At 38.5% G+C, this 25,988-nt stretch overlaps 5 protein-coding genes, 1 long non-coding RNA gene and 1 other non-coding gene across 9 annotated transcripts; 3 read left to right on the forward strand and 4 right to left on the reverse strand.

Moving 5' to 3' along the window:
• Positions 1-212: 212 nt before the first annotated feature.
• On the reverse strand, positions 213-2,516 carry LOC133715561 (mediator of RNA polymerase II transcription subunit 4-like). Of its 3 annotated transcripts, XM_062142095.1 has the most exons (4): positions 2,358-2,496; positions 1,970-2,196; positions 1,721-1,829; positions 213-1,620 (listed from the first exon to the last, which is right to left on the reverse strand). In XM_062142095.1, exon 4 carries the CDS (start codon positions 1,587-1,589, stop codon positions 366-368), a length of 1,224 nt encoding a protein of 407 aa, XP_061998079.1. In that variant the 5' UTR covers positions 1,590-1,620; positions 1,721-1,829; positions 1,970-2,196; positions 2,358-2,496; the 3' UTR covers positions 213-365. The 3 variants fall into 3 exon arrangements, with proteins under 3 accessions (XP_061998079.1, XP_061998080.1, XP_061998078.1); XM_062142096.1 differs by lacking the exon at positions 1,970-2,196 and having other exon boundaries at positions 213-1,615; positions 2,358-2,516; XM_062142094.1 differs by lacking the exon at positions 1,970-2,196 and having other exon boundaries at positions 2,358-2,516.
• Positions 2,517-2,565: 49 nt separating this feature from the next.
• TRNAC-GCA (transfer RNA cysteine (anticodon GCA)) lies at positions 2,566-2,637 on the reverse strand. Its single transcript has one exon. It is a non-coding gene; the product is annotated as a tRNA-Cys (tRNA).
• Positions 2,638-4,971: 2,334 nt separating this feature from the next.
• Positions 4,972-7,900, forward strand: LOC133714747 (pyruvate dehydrogenase E1 component subunit alpha-3, chloroplastic). Its single transcript, XM_062141000.1, has 3 exons — positions 4,972-5,467; positions 6,024-6,804; positions 7,333-7,900. Exons 1-3 carry the CDS (start codon positions 5,222-5,224, stop codon positions 7,608-7,610), a joined length of 1,305 nt encoding a protein of 434 aa, XP_061996984.1. The 5' UTR covers positions 4,972-5,221; the 3' UTR covers positions 7,611-7,900.
• Positions 7,901-8,157: 257 nt separating this feature from the next.
• LOC133717920 (F-box/kelch-repeat protein At3g06240-like) lies at positions 8,158-11,008 on the forward strand. Its single transcript, XM_062144680.1, has one exon. It carries the CDS (start codon positions 9,349-9,351, stop codon positions 10,666-10,668), a length of 1,320 nt encoding a protein of 439 aa, XP_062000664.1. The 5' UTR covers positions 8,158-9,348; the 3' UTR covers positions 10,669-11,008.
• A 3,980-nt stretch (positions 11,009-14,988) lies between these two features.
• Positions 14,989-15,969, reverse strand: LOC133714792 (uncharacterized). Its single transcript, XR_009848818.1, has 3 exons — positions 15,809-15,969; positions 15,273-15,386; positions 14,989-15,074 (listed from the first exon to the last, which is right to left on the reverse strand). It is a non-coding gene; the product is annotated as an uncharacterized LOC133714792 (long non-coding RNA).
• Positions 15,970-22,787: 6,818 nt separating this feature from the next.
• Positions 22,788-23,444, reverse strand: LOC133716790 (profilin-4-like). The gene is made up of 3 exons (XM_062143446.1): positions 23,313-23,444; positions 23,016-23,153; positions 22,788-22,865 (listed from the first exon to the last, which is right to left on the reverse strand). The coding sequence occupies exons 1-3, from the start codon at positions 23,442-23,444 to the stop codon at positions 22,788-22,790; spliced, it is 348 nt and encodes a 115-aa protein (XP_061999430.1).
• Positions 23,445-23,963: 519 nt separating this feature from the next.
• Positions 23,964-24,552, forward strand: LOC133716791 (profilin-1-like). The gene is made up of 3 exons (XM_062143447.1): positions 23,964-24,044; positions 24,127-24,255; positions 24,415-24,552. The coding sequence occupies exons 1-3, from the start codon at positions 23,964-23,966 to the stop codon at positions 24,550-24,552; spliced, it is 348 nt and encodes a 115-aa protein (XP_061999431.1).
• Positions 24,553-25,988: the final 1,436 nt, after the last annotated feature.

The following is a 25,988-nucleotide window of genomic DNA, read 5'->3' on the forward strand; positions in this document are numbered from 1 at the left end:
TAAAAATCAGGCAACTTCAGACTTCCGATTCAAGTGCTTTGCCAATAGAGACCTGCAATGAGCTTCTTTGGTGAATGCTCGAGAAGCCCAACTGAACTGAGAGTAATGTATTTCCACGGCATAATTCAAAATTTCAAATCAAAGATAGCCAACAATGATAATAGTTTCTCATCTCTCCATTCAAACTACTCAACTCGAAATAAAATTGGAGATGGGAAGGACCAAGTGCACCTATTGATATTCAAAATAAGTGGATTTTGAATGTACATGAAATACGAAAATTGAGATTCAAGGGAAATATGTAAATGGAATACTAAAACGACAGTCACATATGCATTCAGAAGTCAGAACAAAAGGACAATCTGCTAATCATCATCTTCAAAGCTTCCTTCATCGCTACTATAATCGCTACTATCGTCTTGATCAGGAATATCCAGTTCAACATGCATAACTTGTATTGGCTCTTGCGGTTTATGCATTGCTTGAGGTTTAGGCCGTAAATGTTGATCCTCGACCTTAGGAACTGGAAGAGATCCCACTGGGGGCAAAGGCACTGGGTCCCCAGGCTTCCATCCAGGTGGGGGCATAGGAAAATCGGTAGGCAACTCCACAGGCATCCCAGGTTTCCAACCAGACGGAATTGTGATATTTGGAGGAAGCCGACCTTGAAGTGCACCAAAGTTTGGAGCTTGATTGGCTTCTGTTGGAGCAGGATGTGGGGGCTCCATGATTGCTTCAATTGTTTTCTCCGTGCTATCTACAGTCTTGGGCAAACCAACATCCAGGTTTGCAAAATTGTATAGTTGAGAAGCACGCATGTGCTCCTCCTGCGGGGCAGGTGGGAGTGATCCGCGAAGAGGAGCCTGTCCAGCCCCAAATTCTGGTGGTGCAAATGTTGTGTAGCTTATCCGATGCGCGTATGACAAAATATCTGATAAATTCAACTGAGATGAAACAGTAGTAGTGCATGAAGAATCATCTTCTGAACCATCATCCAATTTTACCCTTTTGGGGCGGGACAAATCAGAGTAATCATCAACAAGATTATCAAGCACCTGCTCAACATCCTTGAGTTTCTTGGAAAAGGCAAGAAGTGAGACATCCTTGGACCGTACTTCATGTGCAATTTTCAGCTTAGCGTCCTGAAGATCAAGAATTTCTTGGAGTTCAGCAACAGCCTCAAAGAGTTGGGTTTGAAGAGCTGTGAACTGGGAGAGGACATCTTTGGTGGAGGAAGGACAGTTCTCAAGCGGGATTGAAAACTGAGATTGGGTTTGGGAAGAAAGGAAGGTTGGGAAGGAACCGCGGAATGCATTGAGCCAAAGGGACCGATTAGGTGAGACTTCAAAGAGTTTAGACGCGAGGGAGGCCATTTGAACTAGAAGGGATTGGGCTCTTGGGAGGGGCGAGAGGAGAGAGAGCAGCGATGGGGAGAGATTGGAATGCTGTGAAGAAGAAGAAGCAGAAGCAGAAGAAGAAGGCTGCTGCTGTAAAGGGAGTTTTGGAGGGGTAGGGTTTTGAAAAGCAGGTGAATTGGGGTTCGATAGGCCTAGCCTAGCTGGGGATTGTACAATCTGCGGTTGAAGCATTGTGGAACTTCACTTGTTTCCTCAAACTACACTACAAATCAAGAAATTGAAGAAACATTAACATTGGACAAAATATTCATGATCTGATAACAGGAAGAACTAGGTCTTAAAAAAAGAAAAAGGAGTCTCACCAGCCGAGACAGTAACAGCCAGGTAGAACTAGTGAGCTGCAAAATCCAAGAATTCAAAGTTGCTTTGCTTAAAGGACTCTCCTTTTCCTTATGTACAGCTCTTCATAAGCTGCAAAATCCAAGAAATTCATATTCTTAACCTGGTTTTTTTACTAAAGCAAATTTGAAGAACTAGTTCAGTTCTCTCTCTCTCTCTCTACAAAATGCAAAACAAAAACAAAAAAGAAAATTTGTTCAAAACATTAGCACCTTATACTTTATGTAGATTACACTTTGAAAGCTTGGAAATAATTACATTTGGATATCATTTTAGGCCACACTACACTAAAAATCCAAACTTTGTTGGAAACAATTAATCAGCAATCTGAAATACGATTTTTAATAACAATGTTGAAGCCGTGGCCTAAAATGTGAATCTAAAATCCTTAAAACAGGAGGATTAAGGAGACGCCCCTTGGTGTAACTTCTCCTTAAACCTAAAACCCAAAATAAAAAAGTTACTACCATCCAAAAAGGAGACCCAAATCAAAGGAAAGCAAAGCAATCCAGATTGCAGATCTTTCATCAACAATGGAAATCAAAACTCAGAGAAACAGCAGCAAAAACCTGCAATGAGTAAGGAATAAGATAAACTCACCTGGGGATTGTTCTGTTTCATCGACGGAATGGAAAGAGTGAAGCTTTCATCACCTGCGATTTTCATGAGAGACCGGGACGCTGACATAGAGACAGAGCCTGAAAAGGTTCCCGTTTTAACGAGAATAGGGGAACTATTGCCCTTGCCGGGTGGGCTTGGTCCAATGGGTTGCAACTGAATTTGCCAAAAAAAAAAAAAAAATTAGCTAAGGGCCCAACCGGGTTCGAACCGGTGACCTCTTGATCTGCAGTCAAATGCTCTACCACTGAGCTATGGACCCTTGTTGTCAAATAGCTCCATCTATTAGGTATTTATAGGTTTACTTATTAGTTTAAAGCATATGGTTTAGCATGGCATGTCAAGTTACTCTAATAGTTAATTTAGTTTGTACCCGTTTGTGTATTTAAAGGTGAAGAATAATGCGAACCACCTCATTATTTTTTATATGTAGATCTAAATTTAATGACAATTAAGTATAACTGAGTATAGAATTAACTAACCACTTGAGTAGGATTGTATATTCTAGGCGGGAGGTAGGGAGGGGCATAGAGCCTAGGAGTTTAGACGGGGCTGAAGTAAATTCCTAGGCGAACTTTTATTTTATTTTAATTTTATAATATATAAATAAGGGCAATTAAAGAAAAAACTATATCTAATAGTATGATTTATTGAAAATATGAGAAAAATAAAAAGTAGTTTTTAAGCATTTGACTAAAAGAAATAAATATTTTGATCTTTTTTTTAAACCAGGCTAGTTTGAGCGCCACTCGAACTAATCGAAGCAATTGATGCTTAGTGATATAAGATGCTTAGTGATATGAAAAAAAAAAAAAAATCTCGTAATACGCACAAAACTCGCCGTCTAAGTTCTAAGCTCCTCTTCACGCCCCTAGCACCTAACAATTTTTAAAACACTGACTATATCTGTCACCCATGTGATAAAAAGAAACTTGTAGTCATAGACTTCTTAGTCCTCATCCAATGACACGTTGGAACTCATCCTTGTCCACAAGGTCACAATCACAACACCAACATTTAACACACAATACTAACACAAATTGAATGTCTTTTCTCCAATCATCTTTTGCCTCACATCCCTCACCATGAATCCAACCCAAAACCACTAACAAAAACACCTTTACCATTTTCAATACCCAAAAAGAAAAAGAAAAAAAAACCCTTCACCTCAAATCCCCCAACTGTCCAAGAACAACAATAATAGTATGTGACCCTCGGATTTTTTTTTTTTTTGAACAAGGGCCGGTGCGGCTGCCCTCAAGCCTTCATTAATGAAACCGGAGAATACAAGGGGGGGACATTGTGCCTAAACCCCAGATTACAATATGCAACTAGAGTACATCCAGAAAAAAATTCATGAGACGACTCAACTAAAAACTTGTACTCCAATCCACACCAGCTAGCAAAGAACGCGCGACAGACGGTTCTATTTGCTTCCCAGCGGTGACACAACGGAAAGATTACTCGATCTGCAACTTTAATGCAGCAAAGCGTAATATCCATACTACCAGCTTTCCTATCATGTTGCCACTTGAATCTCCATCCAGTGGCAAGAAGTCTCACCCTGCCACTAGGAGGCAGCGACCATTTGGCAAAGCAATGAACTCGCCGCCACCCTAGAGCAGACAAGGCACAAAGAGTGCACCCACGGGCAAAAAGCCCAACGATCCCTACACAACGAATGCAGGGACTTATTTCGCGCAGCATGCGCAAAGCAACCCACAAACAGCAAACAACTAAACAAACAAAACAACAAACAGAGATAAAACAAACATAAAATAAAAAACAGCAGCAAAGCCCAACAGCCGAAGCCCGGCCCATCCACCATCTCTCCCAGAGGCCCAAAGCAGAAGCCCACCAAGCAAGCATCGATCTGCAACCTCCGGTACCAGACCGCCCTCGAGTAGACCAACGCCGCCGCGCAGCAACCCTGCACCGCCATATTACCACGACACTGTGCAGGCCCTTCTTCAACCCTATCGGTGCCCAAAACCCAATCCAGAACCGACCAGATCGGGATCGCAGCGACCGTCCCCCAGCCCCTAGTTGCCGCAGAGCTTCCACGGTTCGCCGCCGGCCATCCGTGTCCCAGAGCCACTCCAACTGCCCCAGAAACAACACAGAAGCACACCTGCAGACCCCCGTCCATCCCCAAACCCAGATCGGACCCAGTTCCACCCGAACCCAGATCGAAACTACCTCTTGAGCCTCCATGGTTCGCCGCCGGCCATCCGTGTCCCAGAGCCACTCCAACTGCTCCAGAAACACCACAGAATCACGCCTGCAGACCCCTGTGCTCGCCCCCGAAGCCAGAACGGATCTAGATCGATCTGCCCTCTCCAAGTTCGAACAACCTCTCTCGGATCCCGGACCGAGTCGCTGCCATTGAACCCTGCTGCTAGCCGGAACCACCATCCTCTCCCGGACCGGAACGCAGCGGCCGAAGCGGCGGCGGCGGCGTTCGGCCGGGAGGGAGCTCTCTTTGCTTTTGCTTTTTTCTCAGGCGCGTGAGGCGCGTTCTCTACCTCGTTTCTTTTGCTTTTATTGACCCTCGGACTTAACAAGGCCTAATGTGACACCCCAAAATAGCATAGAAGCCAAACAAGACACATAACTCCCACAAGTGGCAAGTAGCAGAGTAGTGATTTGGAACAAGCAGTTAGTTGAGTTGGGTGGATTTCCAACGCCCTTGAGCCCTTCAGGCGGTTATTTCCAAGCTCCTCTCTCTCGTTTCCTCCGCCTTCTCTTCTCCTCTTATACTCTCCTTTTCTCTCTCGCTTCAACCTCCAAATTCCTCTCTTCCCTTGAACCCAAAATATAGAAACACAGAGAGAGAGAGAGGAGCCATGTCCTTCTCTGCCGCCACCACCCAGCCCCTCCGGCTCAACACCACCACCGCCGGCGCCGCTGCCAGATCCAATGACAAGGTACCCTCTTCTCTGCTGATGTCAAAGACTCCGTCTTTTTTGGGATCCACCCGCAAGCTCCGACCCGGTTGTGTAGCTGCCAAGCCCAATGCGCAGCGCCGATCCGCGGTGGTTTCGGTCTCCGAGGCTGTCAAGGAGAAGAAGGCCAGTGCTTCCACCAATCTGGTAATCATTCTTTTCATTTCTTTTGATTGAATTCTTTGGAAGGTTTGGTTTGGTTTGCCATGCATGGTTGGAATAGGAGAGAATTGGATTTTGGTTTTTCACTGTTGAAGAAAGATTTTTGGGTTTTGAAGAGCTGGTTAGCTGAGATTTACGAGCTGTGAATTGAACTCAATCAAGCATGATTCAAGTTGTTTGGTCCAAAATTTACAATAAAAAATTCAACTTGGGTGCATTTAGTTCAATTTGATTTGATTTGAGTGTTGTGTTTAAGAGTCCAGCAATCTTCATTGTATACATTTCATTAAGTGTAAAGAGATGTAGAAGTACCCATCTGAGTTCTTTGTCTAATCGAAAATACAACTTGTTTGGAGATCAATTTGATTCGAGTATGTTTAAAGTAAGGGAAACTTCATTATATACAGCTAATTAAGTTCAAAGGGATGTAGAAGTACCCATCTGAGTTCTTTTTTCCTAGTGTGGTTTGTGAAGATTTTATGTTCTTATAATGAAATGAACAGTGTCTGAGACTATGGTTTCTGAATTTTTGTGTATTTAGCTGATAACGAGAGAGGAAGGATTGGAGCTTTATGAAGACATGGTATTGGGTAGAGCTTTTGAGGACATGTGTGCTCAGATGTATTACAGAGGCAAAATGTTTGGGTTTGTTCACCTTTACAATGGCCAAGAAGCTGTGTCAACTGGGTTCATCAAGCTTACAAAGCAGGAAGATACTGTGGTGAGCACATACCGTGATCACGTTCACTCTTTGAGTAAGGGTGTCCCCGCTCGTGAAGTCATGAGTGAGCTCTTCGGAAAGGCTACCGGTTGTTGCCGGGGCCAAGGTGGTTCGATGCATATGTTCTCAAAAGACCACAATTTGATTGGTGGGTTTGCATTTATTGGTGAAGGGATTCCAGTGGCAACAGGAGCAGCCTTCAGCTCTAAATATAGGAGGGAAGTGTTGAAACAGGCAGACTGTGATCATGTGACGTTGGCATTTTTTGGAGATGGGACTGCTAACAATGGCCAGTTCTTTGAATGTTTGAACATGGCTGCATTATGGAAATTACCAATTGTATTTGTTGTGGAAAACAATTTGTGGGCTATTGGAATGTCGCACCTGAGGGCAACTTCTGATCCCGAAATTTGGAAGAAGGGACCTGCATTTGGTATGCCTGGTGTTCATGTGGATGGGATGGATGTTTTGAAGGTGAGGGAAGTGGCAAAGGAGGCAATTGGAAGGGCCCGGAGAGGAGAGGGACCAACCTTGGTGGAATGTGAAACATATAGGTTTAGAGGACACTCATTGGCTGATCCCGATGAGCTCCGTGACCCTGGTTAGTATTTGAATTTTTCTTTTCCTCGTCATGCTTCTCTGTTGTACATTGTAAGAGCTGACTTAACCCATTCATGTCTGTCCTATTCATTTGGATTCTCTTATAATATTTTTACCTGTTAGCTTTCAATAACATGATGTTTATTTTGTTGCACAACCAAATTAAGTAGATAGTTCTTTAGTTTGGATATTAGATAGTTGCTTTCTTTCCAATTTTGAAGAAGCATGTCAGTCAGCTTACTAGGCTGGCATTATGGAGTTTCTTTGATTTCTTAGCACCTCTATCAGCTGATAAAATCATTTATTAGAGGAGTGCTACAGTTTACATTTGCCCATGACTTTACCATTTTTCCCCAACCTTAGTGAAGTGTCTGTTCATTTGTTCACTTCAATTTTGAACACCACATATCAAATTATCATTATTCTTTACCAGACTTTTGCACCTAGCATGATCGATTCATTTTCTTTTCACGTCATTTAATTGAGGTTGTTATATATTAACTGCCATTTTTTGGTTCTAATTTGCCAGCTGAGAAGGCACACTATGCTGCCAGAGACCCCATCACAGCCTTGAAGAAATACATATTCGAGCACAACTTAGCCAGTGAACAAGAGCTGAAGGCCATAGATAAGAAGATAGATGAGGTGCTTGAGGATGCTGTTGAGTTCGCCGACGAGAGCCCGCTCCCACCTCGCAGCCAGCTGCTCGAGAATGTGTTTGCCGATCCTAAAGGCTTTGGAATAGGGCCTGATGGCCACTACAGATGTGAGGACCCTAAATTTACTCAGGGCACTGCCAAAGTCTAATCTTTGTTGGACCTATAGCAATCAACTTGTGCTATTTCTCTGTTCCTAGATGCATGCTATTAAATTTTAGTTACTGCTAGCAGTTCTTGTCACTTAAAAAGAAGATTGTATTTGCATTTCTACTGGAAGCAGGATACTTGTGTTTAGCGTGGGTCTTTCATTTGAATTTTGGTCATTCGTGTACGTTTCAAGTTATCACTCTTTCTGTAATTGCAAACAATACCCTGAAGGGATGTCGGTTCTTGTCCAATTTTATCATAAATTCTATATTTACAGATTATTCTCAGAAATTTGCCTTGTTTGAAGTTTAAAGTGATATGGAGAAATGGTTCACTTGACTTCAAAAAATTGTTGATCCTCCTTGTACATTATATGGGGCTTGTTACATAATCAGCGCATTGATACAATTTACAAAAACTAAAAAAGATGTAGTGACATGCGAAATTGACACGATAAGAAACTAAACTATCAATGTCCGCTATTGGGAAGATGAATGATAACTAGTACATGTTCAAGCTCAAGTGTTATAGAATCTAGCTGAAAAATAGAATTATTACAGAGAAATATGGTGACAAAACTGTAGGAAATGGTAACAAAAAGAATGAAGATATGAATCTTTTTGAAGAGGCAAAAAACAAAAAAAATATGAAGAGGTGTCTGTTAAGCGGGAATTACAACTTGAAAATCAACTCTCAGACCCAAAACTCGCCTGACCTCAGCTGGTGTCAGTCTCCAGGTCATAGGTCCTGAATTCTCACCCCAGAAATCCAGAATCTCAGAGACCTTTTCTAAGTTGAGGATGGTTGCCGTTTGAGTGAGCCGAGCAAAATTGTCTCTTAACAGTTCTTTGGGTCATGCTAGAGAAGTGGCTAACTAATGCCCTACAATCTCTGTCCAGCTGAAGGCCTCCAAGTTGACTGAATCTTTTCTGCATCATAATGTATGAACGAATCGTAGTTGTTGGCAGTCATTAGTGATTGCAGCCATGCTGCATTTGTCCCAACGGCATGAAGAAGCCTTTGAACCCAGGGGCCTAAATTGTAATCCTCTTTGCTTTCATTTGTGTTTCAGTGTACTGCTGGTCCAAGGGTGTTATTTTTCTTTATTCTGGAATAGCACATGGTTTCTTCTAAAATAAACAAATGTGCATTACTATTTTACAGAAATTCAAGAACTACACAGCATACTTGATCATCATCTCCAAAAATGGTTAGGACTAATGAGAGGCATGAATCCGCAGAAGACTATTGCATTAGCATCTTCTTTAGAGAATGGCTATCCATGAATTTTGGCTCTCCATTAACACTTGGTAACGGAGCTAGCAAGCATAGTCGGAACATGACGGACATGTGAACTTAATACACATAACACCTGCATAATGTAGCATATCTGGACGGTATTTTAATATATCGATCGATCATTGTAATTCCTAAGAATCTCAGCCCAGCCCAATTGAGATGCACACATAAGAATCATAAAGCAGTCCTGCAGTAGTAAGGATTCTAACACAACTGGGATTTAAAGCTTAGGAATCCACGTCCTACAGTGATAAGGGTTCTAACTCGATCAACTGGGATTTCTTGTTTTGCAGAACATAGATTTGAAGCAAATTTGCCTATATATAACCACATATTTCTCACGGTTTGGAGCATAAAGATATAGAGTCAGTTGTGCAGCATTACTCAAACTACAATCTTTTATTTTCTGATTATAACCACCTAGCTAGCTAAGAAGATCGATGGAAGACCGTGGCGAGCCTAACTTGTACCTTCCACCAGAGATTATGGATGATATTCTTTTATGGCTACCAGCCAAGTCCTTATGCCGCTTCAAGTGTGTATCAAAACCATGGAAAGCCATGATATCCGACACCCATTTTGTTAAGAGGCACATCAACAGAGCCACTGAGAACAAGGATGTATTCCTCCAAAGAAGAAGAGTGATATTCACCGACGCGGCAGACAATGGTCTTTATACTTTGGACTTAGATGAGTTTCTCAAAAATCATAAACATGTGCTTCTTAAGAACCATGCGGCTGATACAGATAATGGTATTGATAACGATGATGATGAAGAAGATGAACAAGTAGCTGCCACTAAGCTCGATTATATTTACCGTGAGCAGCCAAGTGTTCGAGTTCCGTTTTTCCATTCCTGCAATGGCCTGATTCTCCTCGAGTTATCTGATTTGGAGTTATATTTGGTTAACCCTGCAACAAGTGAATCCAAGCATCTAGCAAAACCACCACTAGATTATTACGAGTTCCATAATTATAATTATCACCTATATGGGTTTGGTTTTGATTCCTCCTCTTCTCAATACCAGTTGGTTCAGGGAGACATTTGTATACATGATGATGATATTTTTTTAGGGTGGTGGGGAACCTGGTTTAGTGTCTATAACTTTGAAACTGATTCGTGGCGACATAAATTATCATCCCCGCATCCTTACATTCCTGCAAGTTCACAAATGCATCGAAACGAAAATGGGGTCATGTTGAATGGTCGTTTTCATTGGTTGATGAAGTCGTTGAAAAGATACAATTATGATGATGAGGCATTTGTGATTGTAGCTTTGGATGCACCGTTGATACGGACTCGAGAAATTCCACTACCGCCTGAATTATCCAGTGGCAGTCAATTGGTGAAACTAGGGGCCTTTAGAGAGTGGTTATGCATAACATTAGCGACAGTGGAGCCCCATCATGCAGAAACATATAGTGAGTTTTGGGTCATGAAGGAATATGGAGTGAGGGAGTCGTGGACTAAAATGAGGGTCTCCATCCCTTATGCTGAGTTATCACACTCTGGTTTTTGGACGGAATCTCATGATTTGATGGTTTTTGGAGAAAGGTTAATTTTGTACAATTTTGATGAAGAAAATCCACAAAGCTTCCAGAATTTATCGGTTCGCGAAATTGGCAAAGTTGGTAGAGTTGGAGTATACATTGAGAGCCTTGTTTCAGTTAGGGATCTCATAAGGGATCTCAACAACATGAGAATAAATCCATGGATAGACAGGAGACGTGGAAAATACTCTTATCAATCTGCAGGCTAGCTCTTTTTTTTTTTTTTTTCCTCTCTTCTTTTTCCTTTTCTTTTTCTCATAATCAATCTTGCTCTCTGATTTAATAGCAAGCTATGACTTTGTGTTTTTTTACTAAATTTGTTACATTAGCGTTCTGTTTAGTATCTCATGTGTTTTGTAGAATAAAAAACCGAACTTTTGGATGGAACTTATTTGAAGATCTTAGTATATAACAGCAGAAATTATAGAGATGTATTATGAACAATTGTTAACAAGATGTACAAGTTAAGATAAAAATGCTGCAATAAGGCAATAAGCAGATTATAGAATTTCTCCACCAAAAAAAAAAAAAAAAAAAAAAAAAACCAAACCCAACCTAACCCTCATAGGTGCTTTCTTTCATGAGTTTTCTTGAAGGGAGTAAAATTCACAGTCCCCACTTTACAATCTACACATCATATTTCATTTTCTAGTAACTTAAATTTTTGTCCTTAATAACTTAATTTTGACTTTTTTTAAGGATTTCAATAAAATACGGAAACGAGAGAGTGTGCATTGTAAAATAGGGAATGTGGCTTTTACTCAAGTACCATCTAAACCATAATCGTAGAAAGAAAGACCAAGACCAAGACCAACAGTAGCCATTGTTGGTGATGCAGCCTTAACTAACCTCAAAGTCAATAATTCAAAATAATCAAATATTGCTGATACGCTCAAAATGAGTGTCAATTTAACCCTGCAAAATGTAGTTGTCAGTATAGGATAAGCAGGGATCGTTCAGTCCGGGGATTGAGGGTACTCCTTTAATTTCATAAACAAATAAAGAATTATGTATAAAAATAAAGTAAAAAGTATTATGTACAAAAATAAAACAAAGAATAGAAATATATATACAAGTTAATGTAAAAGGGGGGTTTTGGGATTATAGAATCGGAATTAAAATTAAATGAAATAAAGAGAATGTAAAAACACATTTACAAGGGTGGAACGCAAGGAACAAAGATCAAAACCACAATCATATGAATGAAATCCAATTACAATTCCTATAGTTGATTATCTATGTCATGAGAAATAAGTTGACCATGTGAAACGTTAGTAAGCAAACGATTTCCCATATTTTACTTTCCTTGAATAATCAATCTAAGTGAAAGCACCTAAATCAATCCTATTGAATATGCAATCATAGTCTAGAAATCTAGCTAATCAAGAACACATTCAATGCATGAAGAACAAAGAAAGGATGTCAACCAAAGTGCACAACCTAGTATGAAAAAGTTCATCTATTTGCAATCCTCCTTAATTGATTTCGACTTTTGTCCAAAGCCTTCACTACTTAAATCTAGCTCCAATTATATGCATATATCCTAAGTTGATCACCAAAGAACATAAACATGCAAAAGTTTTCTGTAATCCAAAATCAATCAAGCAATCTCACATAAGCAACATATAAATCAACATATAGAAATCACAACTTTATTTCAAAATATATAAACGGGCTTTAAACTTTGCCCTTAACGTTATGTTAACTATAATTCATAGTTTTACAAAATCAAACAAAGAAAACAAGAGAAATGATATAATACACCTTGAAAGATGAATGATAAAGCCTTGAGACGAAGAACTTGAAGATCCTTGAAAGCAAGCAATCTTCTAGGGACGACACAAGGGTGGATGGCGTCTAGGAAATTGATGTATTGCATGGCTTCTCTTTCTCTTTGCTTAAGAATGCAGAACTAGAAGACTAGAGAATGAACAGAAAATGGAGAGGAGATGGAGAGACAAAGAACATGAGATGGATGAAGGAAGATATCTATATTCTGCTCACAAAATAGGGTATTTATAGAAATACATTGTAGTGTGAATGCAATGGTAAGAAGTCCATTATAATGGCTTCAATGATCATAGCTGCAACTCCACATGGTTGCTGCAATTATGAGAGCTGTCATGCTTGTTGCTTCCCCATATACTTTATTCCACACAAGTCTTCATACATATATTTACACACTCAAGTACTTATCTATACACTCAAGTACCTATTACAAGATATAGATATTTATACTATAATATATTTATACTATAACAGTCTAAATGTTCTGTCTAAATGGTACTCAAGTTTGAAAACAAACTAAGATAGATGATGAAGAAACAAAATTGAGTTAGAACTCCTTTGACACAAAACAGATTTCCGGCAGACTTGACCTCAGTGCACTAAAATGATCATAACTTCTTCTAGAAAATAGATATCGACGAGCTGTAAAAAGTTCTGAAAACTAGACATCCGTAGCTTTCCAACCATATAAAGATCATAATTTTCTGAGCTCTGAACGATTTTTGACACTCCGTTGAAGTTGAATGATCTGCACTGGCAGTTTTCCGAATCTGTAATAGATTTGATTTTTAAAGAACAATTTGTGTCCAATTCGGTAATGATCTTCTTGAGACTTCTAGATGCTTCCACATGTCTTCCACATCTTGTTTGAAGTAGAAACATCAAGAACCTTCAAGAATCTTCATTTCTTTCCATTTCTTGCTTCCTACAACTCATTTTCTTCGTTTGTAGCTAAAATGTACCTAAAGACATTAAACTAAGTTAAAATGATTAACTTAAAGGAAATAACATAGCAAAATGTGAGTAGAAAAACACATAAAACGTCGCATAAAATGCTCCTATCAATTGCTTGAGAAGCTGAACCGATTATTGCCGCCCCCTGTAGCTCCTTCAAAAATGAATAGATCATCTGCATAGAGCAACTTTCATTAATGCTCTCTTGTAGTTTCTTAACTCGAAATCAATCTCCATGAGTCTAAGTCACACAGAGATCATTGCATAGAAGAATTTAAAGTTTACTAACCATTTAGTAAAAGCTAGAGCTCTGCCAAATTGCGGGTTACCGATGACCGGAGTTAGGCGTCCAGTTTTATTGTCCCCAAATAATACCCTATAAACTTTATTGCCCCCTAGTAAACTTTATTGGCTCCCAATAAAAATTTATTGGTTTTTGATTGAGAGTAATAAAAGTCTCCGGCGATCTCCAGTGAACTATAAAATCTCCAACGACACTACTACAAAATTGGCCAAAGGGCACCCTCCATTAAGGGTGCTCATTGTTCACAAAAGCCACCTAAATCTTCATTAGCCCCTGAGAGTGCCCTTTGTTCCCGTTTCCTTTAGAGCATAGGGCACCAATACGTTATCGGTTGAAAAACTTTTACCAAACTGACATGGTTATCACATCACCCTCTCACATTACTTTTGTCAAGTGCCACATCTTCTTTTACACCGTTTATGTCTCCAATTAGCAACTCTTAGAATGGTGGGAAGCGTGCACCAAATAACTTTTTTTAAAAGGTGGTGCCATTTTTTTTTCTTCATTAAAATGACCCCACACTAGAGATTTTCTTATTTTTCCTTTTTTCTTTCTGGTCATCATATTATAGCATTCCACAATACATGGTAATACACACTACTGATAATAACAAAATATTAACAATAAAATACATTTAGTGATTCCAAGTATACTGAACATCTGAAATTAAACAATAAGTTACAGAGTACTAGCACTTTGCGCTCTATGAAGACCCTCTCTGGTGTTTAGCTCTGTCCAACTTTGGAAGTCCCGCCTGTAAAATCTTAAACACTTAGTAGGCTATATATAGACTTATGTGTGAACATACACAACACCAAGTACAATCCTGTCACCATTTGTTTACATACTAAACCAAATCTTAAAAAGAAAACAAAATATCAGTCTAATTCTAAGTGCCCCAAATTACAACAGCATAATAACTTGTGATAAAGAAGCCACCCCATGTAGGAAAGTATAATAACTTATGGTAAAGAAGCCACCCCATGTAGGAAAGTATAATAACTCATACGGTCATACCTGCAAGTGCAACCCTTCAAAGCAATTGAGAATTGAATAGGTACCTACAGTTAAGAAAAAAAGAATATCACAGCAATAAAAGTATTAGAGGATGGGGAGTCGATCTCATGAAAGCATTAACAAGTGTATAGAAGTACAATAAGTAATCATTGAAAATCATTTGCAACATTGGCAAAATACATAACCACACAGGCACACATATCCCAAGTAAAACATTCAAGAAAACTTATGAAAATTCCAAGTAGAATAAGGAATCTGGAAACTCACATCCCAGACTACTTGCAGATTCACTGTGACCCATCAAAGAATGCACCAAGGTACCATCAGGAGCATTCCGTGCACATTCTACAGCTAAAAGGTTACCAGAAAGGAGAAAACATAAAATGAACACATTAAGTGCGAATTTTACACCAGAGTCAGAAAACAAAGCAAAGATGGATGAAACAATAATCCACAAGTATATTACCTTCAACCAGAATGAACACAATCACCCAGTGCAAATTGGACCATAAACTAAAAGACCGGTCACATGAACAACAATAGGGGGCAAATCTGTCAGAAGCAACAATACTTATTAGCTTTCTACATATCCAAGATAAAAGATAAAAAAGAGAGTTGTGACCTCAGTCAAAAAGCAAATATGATGAAGAACAAAGTTCACAATGTAGAACACTCAAAAAAGAATTTGAAGGAGATGATACTTTTTAGCTATACATGGCCAAATTACAAACAGATAAACCGATCACGCACCTGCTTATGACTCCAATAAGGCACATGAGAGAGTAATAAATGGAGTGATCATTAGTTTTCAAGTTTCCTTTCCAATGTACTTTTGGAAGCAACTTTTATGGTATTCATCATAACCTGCAATTTGAAACCACAAAATAGCAAATTTTCATCAGTTGATAAGCATAGACAGATGATACGAAAATCAAGGGAAAAGTACATTACAATAAAAAAAAAATCAAAGTACTTCAATTACTACACTAATATGATTAAAGGACCAGGCACCATTCAGTAGGCATATCAAATAAAAACAACTTAAGAGGAACATAAATGCAAGTGTAGTGCATTAGGAAAGAACTACTTCTAAGAAAGAAATCATAGTCAAAACATCTAAAGAGACAAAATCTCAGATAAACAAAGACAATGGTCCAAAAAATTTACTGAGGATTCAAACACAGATTATTGGAAAGAAACCACAATAAGAATTTTTATTTACTACACTGCATTCTTTAATATAAATGTAATGTTTCCTATAGCTGACATGGACTACACCATGATACCTCGATTTCATGACATGTATAGCAACAGCCCCAATTCTGCAGAGTGTACTCCTGAGGCTGCATCCCTAAAAATAAATATGATACCCAATTCTAATGGTAAGCTGAATAACAAAGTTCTCTACCAATCAAAGTTTATAGCACATGTGTCCATAAAAAAAACCAAAATTTATAACCTAAATCTTCTATAAAACAAGTGCGTACAAATGAAACAAAATTAACCCAATATCATTCACCTTTAATTAGAACACTGATAGGTAACAATGTAATCAAACATTAATGTCTAAATGCTGCCCTAATATATTAATTAAATCACCATTTATACTCCATTACAAATTAATCACTACAACTCCCTCATGCTCAGATTTTCTCAGACATGAAAGCTGATTGCTTTGCCCATGGATAGTTAAAGTATCTTTTGCTATTAAGTGACTCATAGCATCAGAGAACAATAATTTCAAAATAAGTAATCAACCAAATATTTAAGAAATTGAACCAAAACGGACATGCAGACCAGTAGACCCAATACAAAGTGATTTTTTGCAGGAAAAATAATAGGCAAAATCAGACTTGCATAAAAGACATGTTTTTACCAAAACTATCTTCCTCCAGATTTATTGAGAACAGAGATGAGGTAACCATCGAGTGAGAAAGCCAGAGACTAGATAGACCGAGGAGATCTGGAGGTTGAGGTGAAGAACTAATCGGCATCTGACTGAATTTTGAAATTTTTGTAGAGAGAATACTAGAGGGAGAGAGAGATGGGCACCGATATTTTCTTTTTTGGAATTAAAAAATTATTATAAATTCTTTTTTGGTCATTCTTGGTATTAAAAAAATTAATGGGCCCTTTTTTTTTGTCAAATTCCCCCGTGGGATACCCAAAAAAATAACACCGTTTTCCCTATCAGTGGCACCCAAATCACAAACAGCACTGCTTGAATATCAGTGGCCTCTATCGGTGCCCTTTGGGCAAAATTCTAGTAGTGCGGTGATCAAAGTCCGAGTCCGGTTTTATTGCTCCCCAATGAAGTTTTTATGACCCTCAATATAAATTTATTGGGTTTTATTGGGGGTAACAAAATGATACCCAATAAACTTTGTATTGCCTCTAATAATAAAAGGGAAAATGATCATTTACCCAATTTTAGCTTAAAAATTGCCCACTTGCTCCACCAACTGTTTTTTAACCCCATTTACCCAAAACACTCTAAGGGATTATTTCCCCTTTACCCAATTAATTTTTTTTTTTTTGAGACTTTTTTGCCCTCTCCTTTTTCACTTAGAGGGAGAAGTCATCCTCCACCTTGCCGGCCTCTGGTGACCAGTGGCAGGGCGCCGGCGACCGGCGACCGGTCCCTAATAATATCCAGTAACCATATTATTGCCCCCCAGTAATCATATTATTGCCCCCCAATAATCATATTATTGCCTCCCAAAAATCATATTATTGCCGTCCAGTGAATTGTATGAACTCCCAAAACCAAAATGAATACACTACAGGCACAATTGATCAATTTATAATCATATTATTGGCTCCCAATAATCATATTATTGCCTCCCAATAATCATATTATTGCCCCCCAATACAAAGTCCAATGTCTCTACTGCCTCCCAATAGACCACCAAAAATGCACCTTTTTGTAGGATTCACAGATAATTTGACTTTAATACACAGAAAACAACATGTAACTTATCAAAACACCACACTATAGTGATCCTTGTCCCTCGTATCAAAGTCTACTGGGGGCCAATAATGTGTCTACTGCCCCCCAGTAGACCATCAAACAAACCCCACAGTTACATTGCAATGTCAGATTACTTACATTGTTGAACAGATAGTAGACCATTGGCCTCCAATCCAATAGACATTTAAAAAAAAAAATGCTATTCCTTGCAAAAAAAAAAAACTGAACAACAATACTTAAAAAAAAAAAAAAAAAAACGCAACAACCGGAGTAATCCATGTCACTCCTCCGGCGACACCAGCAGCGCCGTCGCTCGGCCCAGACGAACGAGGACCTGCAGCGCCTGAGATATGCAAATAGAGGTGCAATGTCTCTGTGGCCGAGCACAAGAACCGAGGTGAGGAAGAATTCTTACAAGTAGGGGGTGGACGCCGACGTTCCTATCCGACCCGAATTCCCACATCGGGACCAGCGCCTCCGGGAGCTTCCAGCACGAGCAGCAGCGACTGGGACGACGGGCTTTGACGGTGGGCTCGAGGTCGGCGAAGATTACGCCTGGGATATGCTTGCCGGCACCGATCTCGGAGAAGAAGATGGTGGGCTCGAGTTAGGTGAAGATTACGCCTGGGACATGCTTGCCGGCACCGATCTCGGAGAAGATGGTGCTGAAGGCGTCGTGGCTAGGCATCTGGCCGTCCAGCTGGGGGGGAAGGGGGGGGGGGGCGAGGGAGAGAGAGAGAGAGAGAGAGAGAGAGAGAGAGAGAGAGAGAGAGAGAGAGAGAGAGAGAGAGAGAGAGAGAGAGAGAGAGAGAGAGAGAGAGAGAGAGAAATCGGTGAGGGGGGAGAGAGAGAGAGATTAAAATGTGGGTAATTATGTCAGTAGAAGTTAGATTGGGTAAATGGGGTCAAAAAACTCTTAGTAGAGCAAGTGGGCAATTTTTAGGTTAAAATTGGGTAAGTGGTCACGGCCCCTAAAAATTTATTAAGTTTTCTATTAGGAGGTAATAAAAGTCTCCAGCGTCCTATTTGGAAACCTCCGACCGGTTAGTGAAGTCCGGTGAAGTCTCCAATGATTTTTTATTATTTGAAGGGCAAACTTGATTTTTTATCTTTAAATTGGTTAATTGGCGCACAAATCTTTTAGTAGAGTAAGTGGGCATTTGTTAGACCCAAATTGGGTAAATAGTCGAGAGCTCATAATAAATATTGTACATCAAATACCCTATGTTTTGAACTCAAACTAACCTTAAAGACGACATATGAGATGTTTCTATTATGGGAAATGACTAATCTAATGATCCGACTGTCTGATGTAAGATTTGCTCTAGGGTTGATAGTAGATGTGTGCAGACTGTGAGGTTAGTCATAAATTTTATGGCTTGCTTTTTCAGTGTTTAATGGTGCTTGAAAAAAGGAGAAGTCAAAGTAGAGATATGGAATCCTAAAATTTTCTAAAGTTATTTTTTTTGACTTTGTCAAGATAAACCCCTTCGGCGCATGTGAAATGCTCCAACTGTGCATTGCAGCACAGTGCCTGGCCACTTTGACAGCTTCGGGGTTCGAACCTAGGTTGGGGAGCACACCCAGCTAGGCAAGAACCACTAGGCCACTTGCAGTGGTTTCCTAAAGTTATTTAATTTCAGTACTTCTGCTAGGATGCTTTGACAGTTTGACTTGACAATACAGTCAATACTATAGAAAAAAGTGAGAAAACATATTTTGGAGAAAAAGTTAAATTCTTATAATTTTGGTGTTAACACAAGTCATCAAAATCATGTCATTATAAGGAAACAGTTTAAAGATTCTTGTTTTCAAGGGTGAAGAAGTTTGGACAGACAAGTGAGTAGTAAAGAACATGTAGGGAACTACGTTGCTACAAGATGTCGGATAACTATAACTTTATGAGAACTAATTTCAAATTGTTTAAGATAATTCTTTGCTAGCTTCAAGATATGAGGTTTTTTTCCCTTGATTTAACTACAATAAACAAATAATTTTTTTAAAAAGTTATATCTTCCTTCTATTAACATTATGAGAGTGATATGTTAACAACTAAGTTTGCGTATATTTTACAAAGCAATAATATTCGTGTCTAAATAGTGGTACGCTTCTTATATTTAGTATCTCGTATAAACCCTATATTTTGATTGCCCGTTTTGTCTAGAGCAGCTCCCTAGATTCACCCCTTGATATCTTAACTCTATCCTTTCCTTTTTAGTATGATACACATAATGAAATAACTTAATGTTAATTTCCTCCAAAATCTCACAAAATGATGCTTACAATTTACTCATGTGCGAAAGCCAGACCCGTACGAGCCGCTCCGCCGACCACCGCCTCGACCCAGAAGAGCCGAATGATCTTGGTAAGCCTTCTCGGTTTTCTGGGCTTCTGGGTTAAAGATTTACATTCTTTGGGAAAGGAACCCTTCTTGGGTTGAAATCTAGAGTTCCATTGACATCATTCTGGGTTTATAATGAGTTTAGGGATTTGATTCATTCTGGATTTATAATGGGGTTTAGGGATTTGATTCATTCTGGGTTTATAATGGGGTTTAGGGATTTGATTCATTCTGATACATCCCTAGATTCACCCCTTGATATCTTAACTCTATCCTTTCCTTTTTAGTATGATACACATAATGAAATAACTTAATGTTAATTTCCTCCAAAATCTCATAAAATGATGCTTACAATTTACTCATGTGCGCGCTACTTCAACATACATCACCAGTTCTTTTGATGCCAGAATCAAGACTTGTATGATTTTTTCTTATAGCAAGAAGCATGGGATATATGTGATATTAAACATGCAAAACTCGCTGGAAGATGTATTAGTACGCGTGTGCAGAAGCATACATGGTCTGATATTGGTCTCACGCCACATTTGCAAGACAATTGATGCCAAATAATCCAATTTTTTTTTTTAGAGACAACTAATCCAATTTCAAAGTTAGTATTTATTAAAAAAAAAACTTAATTAAGTGAATGGAACTTTCATTCACAGCCACGTGAACAAAGTTGTAAAATATCTTTGGAGGTTTATTTATGGTGGATCCCATAAACTGAGTTTTGGGATCCCACCCTGTAGTCCTACAAGCAAGGTCAGTACCTAAACTTTAAATACCGTTATTAACTTAAGCCTTGACATGATTTCCTAAGTATGAATATATAGAATCTTGTTATCCTTAGTCCTTTGCACTGCTAAGCATACCTTTATGTGGTACCGTGGTACCTGTATATGTTAATATGTTATAGTCAATAGGCACTGAGATGGTGTTATGACAATTGCAGTTCACACTCTATCGAGGTCTACTGAACTTCATAGACGGTCTGTTGTCATGCTGTAGCGATGAGAGAATAGTTGTGTTCACCACCAACCACAAGGATAAACTAGACCCTGCGTTGTTGCTTCCAGGTCGGATGGACGTCCACATTCCTTTGTCATATTGCACTCCAAGTGGGTTCAGAACCTTAGCCTCTAACTGCCTGGGAATCCATGAAAGCCACCCTCATCCCTCTGTGGAGAAATTGAAGGCTTAATACAAAGCGCAGAGGTCACTCCTGCAGCAGTAACTGACAAGCTTATGAGAGTGGTGCTTCAAGGGATTGTCAAATTCCTCAAAGAAAAGAAGGCCATGAATGATAAAGAAAAGTTGGGAAAGGCTAAAAAAGCCAATGAGGAAGGGAATTGAGGGACTAACAAAGCAGAAACGGATCGGATGAGGATATAAACAAAAAACCGGTAGAAGAATTGGAAGAAGAACACAAAAGCCGCAATTTGATGAGGGGGGAAATGCTACAATATTTAGTAGGTTCACTAAGTTGTCTTTTATAATAAATTCGATCAGGAATGAACATTGTATGTGCAAACTCTTTTCGAGTTAATTTCTACTTCGAACAACAACCAAAACGAGTAAGATGTGTTAACTTTGTTTAGTATTATTCTGATCGATTAGTTTCTCAAGTCAATCTGGCAGTACGGTTCCTAGTTTAGCTTAGGATTTCTACTGTTACGGGTGAATTTGGTATAACATCAGAACCCGTAATGCTGTATTGTCATCTTAATTCTTTTCATTTCCATGTTTGCAAGTTAGTTTCGTTTGCATATATAAGTAATATATAGTTCCTGAGTTCTAAAATTCTACACCCATGCCCATTATCATTAATAGCTTCTTAGCTCGGTTAATCAATTTCTCGATATGAGGTACGGTTAAATCTAGGGGCACCAAAGTTGAGAGTACAAGAATGTCAGGAAACTAGGTTGTATTTTGGGTAAATGGACCGCACAATCACTGAAAATTCGCATAATTAATCCAGTGGGAAAAATTACCCTTCATTTGGCACCACAATTCAAGCAAATCACTAGTAAACTAAAGAAGAAGAAAAAACATGCCTAGCTAGCTTTTGATTTAACACATCATAATCTCCAAGTCTATGATTATATTATTTGTGTTTAAGAAGTGAGTAATTCGTCCGGGCGTGGGGCTGAGCCTCCCAGCTAGGCTGGGTTCCAAACCCCTTTAAAAAAAAAAGAAAAAAAGAAGTGAGTAATTCGTTAAATAACTAAATATGTTATATCATTGTTATGGAAGAGGCTAGGCATGCATCTATTGTTGGGTATGATATAAGAAGTTTGTAATTATTGGCCAGCTCACCATTTTTGTTAACTCTAAGTTGAGATAAGATGCGATCAAGCAAGATGTGATTAATAAAATTGGATTGTAAATCGATTATAGTTTAATTGTTGACATTTTTGCCAATATTCAATTAAGCAATTCAGATCTGGTAATCAACAACTGATCGGTTGTTGTATCCTTAGGGGTATCATGTTCCTTAAGCTTTCTACAATCAACAACTGATCGGTTTTATTAATTAATTCTCATTTTGTATAAAAGAACTTTACTGTAGAAAACAAAAACAGAGGAAATTAAAGAGACCAGCATCCTCTCTTCGCCTTCTTTTTAATTTACGTAACATTCCTAAGCTTTATATTATTAGATGTAGATGGAACTGGTTAAATTAAGTAAGAAACCATCCTTTCATCCAAAATAACAAAATAGAATTAGAAAGTGTCATCCATATATATCCAAGAGGTTACATAAATAAGATTGAAAAGATCAATCGGTTATTCATACGCATAGCTATTACATTACTTTGTTCCAGCAACAAATAACTCTTATTTATTGTCAAACCGAGCTCAATAGGAACTAGTGGAGATTAGAGTTAAAAATTCATTTCCACTAGGTAATTAGTTAATTACCAAGCCTTCTAACAAGTTGGTCGCATACGTCATTATGTGAAGATCGATTCATCATAGATGCCAATGACGAACAAAGTCCCAGTCATTTTTATAGTAATTCGTTCAGTTTCCTAATCAATTATGTCAGACGTTAATTAATTAGGTCAAACTAATAATTATATATGATAAACAATAATATTTGAAATTGTATCGGTTTATTATTTAAGTTAGATAGGTTTCCATATTAAATTGTGTCACGTATATATAGAATAAAACCTCACCAGCACTCCACGAATGATGGTATTGTCATCTTCTTGGATGACCCGGTAGTTTTTTCCCCCAAATGATAATCCGTTCAACTCGAAGAATTGCGGGTCGTCGAATCCATCTAGAAGAGCCGTTATGTCCTCAAAATCATGCTATGAAATAAACACGTACACGATCAACGTCACTTATTATTATTTTCAAGTGGAGCTAACAAATTAAAAAGAATACGCTGGAGTACGTGGATTCATAAATTCTTGCTAGAATGGCATCAACAGCAACACAAAGGAAAAGGAGAAGGAGATCAAGCTAACCTTGGGGAAATCGGGGCTTGCAGCCCGAACGATATAATCTTGTCCGATTATTGCACCTGCATTGAGTTTACCAGTCTCACCATCAACTGCTTCCATTAAGTGGCGGTCTACAAAATTCTGCCACAGCGCCATTGAGTTAAAAAAACAAACTTGAAGATGGAAGAGTTATATATGGAAGTAAATTTAATAAAACAAAAAACACAACAGCACCCTCTCTTTCTCTGACCAATATGTAGCTCAGTGACATTATATTTTAGCACAACTTATCAACCTCCCATGATTTTTTGTCATGCATTTCCTAATTGTCTATCATCAATTTCTGGCCGGTCAAGAAATATATGACATTGCATGAAACAATTTAAGTCATGCAAATAATTCTAAATTCACTCTGTCATGCAAATTCGAATGAATTTACCACCAGTCAAATTCATGCTAAATTAACTTCAAATAAATTCCATGCTAGCTAGTTATAAATTTGTCTGTTTAGCAGCCAGAGGCTTCCCTAACTCACCATCTTCTAGTGAGCAAAACAGTAGTGAAGAAAAGAGCTAGTTAGATAGGGAGAAGAGGAAAATAACATGGAAGGACTATATCCGGTCTCACTTGATGTGCGATGTTACTGAGCTTCCCGGTCACGAAAATAACAGTGCCATGAAGGGCAATCACCTAACCGCAGCTGCAATCGTAGGACAAGATGGCACTGTTTGGGCTCAAAGCTCCTATTTCCCCTCGGTTCGTTCCTATTACTTCTTTCCTTTTCTGGACTTTGTAGTTTATATCTGATTATTCACCTATGCGATGTTTGGTGCTGTAGTTTGACAATGGTGAGATAACTGCGATTGTGGAAGAATTGGACCAGCCTGGAAGGATTGACATACTTATTGGTGGCAAGCAATACACATTAATTGAAGGAATAGACAACGAAGTCATTCGGGGAGAGCGGGTGAGATTTTAGATTTCAACCATATTTAATACATATTACATGCAAGATCGTACGTACATTGAAATATTTTTTTGATTATCATTAGATATGTTAACTTTCATCTTTGACCTAATTATTCATGACTAATATATATTCAATTTGTGTGTGTATATATATTAGGGCTCTGGTGGAGTAACCATCAAAAGGACGAGGGAGGCATTGGTTATCGGCATCTATGAGGAGCCTGTGACTCATGACATGTGCAACGCACTTGTTGAAACATTAGGCGATTACATTGCTAATACTCTTGGAATGTAATAGGGGATATAGGTACGGATAAATTATCTTTAAATTTATGAAACTTGTAGTGGGATTGTAATCGTCTTTAATTTGTGGACAATATTGTCTTGATTGTCAAACTCATCAATTTATTTGATGAGTGAGTGAAAACTATCATTTGAAAAATAACGTGTTTCACATATATTGTTAATGAAAGTTGAGCTTGACAGAATAATATTAATTAATTGGTGTCTCTAGAACTAGTTGTAATTTGCTTTTTTAAAGAAATGTTTAAATTATATATTTTGTTCAGGCGATAAATTTGTTGCCTTATGTTGATGTAACTTGTCTTTCTTGATTTATTTGGGTGATATGTTCTACAACATGTAACACTTGTAGAGCGTGGCTCAATTAGAGATCATACATGTAATTGTGTTATTCACTATCCAACTGGTATTTATTTGGCGTGACGGTTGGTCAATTATTTCCCAAAAAATGTTGACAGAGGTCCAAATTTAACGGCCTAACTCCCTTCTATATTAGTTTTTTTTTTTTTTTGAACATTGCTATACATGACAAACTATAAAGAGAGATATATTGTATGTGTGTGTGTCATCGAATGAATGGAAATGATTCGTAGCTCGATGAAATAATTGCTCATCAAGCTCGTCCATTAATATATGAATATAAACTTGTGTTTTAAAAATATGAAGGGTCACATATTTTGGTAATGAAAACTTGAGATTGGACGTCATTTTGGTTTCTTTAAAATTACTCGTATTTTGCTCATGAGTGAATTAACTAGTGAATTACTCGTAATAATTCCGAACCATACAAAAAAGCAAGTGTCATCAACGAAAATGAAATCAACAAAGCATTTAAGCAGATTCCCTTACAAGTTACAACATCTATGATTTTTTTTTTTTTTGAATAAAGGGATTATCATTGCATTGAGATTAAACAATATGGTTACAATCATAACATAGAACATCTCTAGGTATTTCTGGGGCACTTCCCTGCCAATCTAAGCAATCCACAGATTCATATGCTTCACTAGCTAACCAATGAGCTACTGCATTTGCAGAGCTCTGTGTGTGAATAATAGAGATCCCTGCTTTACCTTGCATCCACCAATGGACATCATCAATTATGTTCCCATGTTCCAAACTGTGATAATCCTGCGCATGAATCTCAGTTACAGCTACTTGACAGTCAGCCTCCACAATACAGTCACTGACTTGCATATTATGCCATAGCTGCAGACCCGATTTATTAGCCAGCAGCTCAACCTGCTTTGCAGAAGTAACATGGTTGATATGGTGAGCAAAAGCAGCAACAAAATGGCCATGAGAGTCTCTAAGAACACCCCCCCACTCCTCCTTCAGTGTAATTTGGCAGAAAAGCCCCATCTACATTAAGCTTTAAAATTCCAGAAGCAGGTGGAGTCCATTTCTGTGTTTTCCATACTCCAGCAG

Source organism: Rosa rugosa, chromosome 6 (genome assembly GCF_958449725.1).
Source record: "Rosa rugosa chromosome 6, drRosRugo1.1, whole genome shotgun sequence".
Taxonomy (NCBI): domain Eukaryota; kingdom Viridiplantae; phylum Streptophyta; class Magnoliopsida; order Rosales; family Rosaceae; genus Rosa; species Rosa rugosa.

Coding starts and splice junctions, on each gene's coding strand:
- LOC133714747 (XM_062141000.1), top strand. CDS start 5,222: ATGTCCTTCTCTGCCGCCACCACCCAGCCCCTCCGGCTCAACACCACC. Junction 5,468..6,023: donor CCAGTGCTTCCACCAATCTG/GTAATCATTCTT, acceptor TTGTGTATTTAG/CTGATAACGAGAGAGGAAGG. Junction 6,805..7,332: donor CGATGAGCTCCGTGACCCTG/GTTAGTATTTGA, acceptor CTAATTTGCCAG/CTGAGAAGGCACACTATGCT.
- LOC133716791 (XM_062143447.1), top strand. CDS start 23,964: ATGAAGGGCAATCACCTAACCGCAGCTGCAATCGTAGGACAAGATGGC. Junction 24,045..24,126: donor AAAGCTCCTATTTCCCCTCG/GTTCGTTCCTAT, acceptor TTGGTGCTGTAG/TTTGACAATGGTGAGATAAC. Junction 24,256..24,414: donor AAGTCATTCGGGGAGAGCGG/GTGAGATTTTAG, acceptor TATATATATTAG/GGCTCTGGTGGAGTAACCAT.
- LOC133717920 (XM_062144680.1), top strand. CDS start 9,349: ATGGAAGACCGTGGCGAGCCTAACTTGTACCTTCCACCAGAGATTATG.
- LOC133716790 (XM_062143446.1), bottom strand. CDS start 23,444: ATGGCGCTGTGGCAGAATTTTGTAGACCGCCACTTAATGGAAGCAGTT. Junction 23,154..23,312: donor CAAGCCCCGATTTCCCCAAG/GTTAGCTTGATC, acceptor TTTATTTCATAG/CATGATTTTGAGGACATAAC. Junction 22,866..23,015: donor CCATCATTCGTGGAGTGCTG/GTGAGGTTTTAT, acceptor ATAATTGATTAG/GAAACTGAACGAATTACTAT.
- LOC133715561 (XM_062142096.1), bottom strand. CDS start 1,589: ATGCTTCAACCGCAGATTGTACAATCCCCAGCTAGGCTAGGCCTATCG.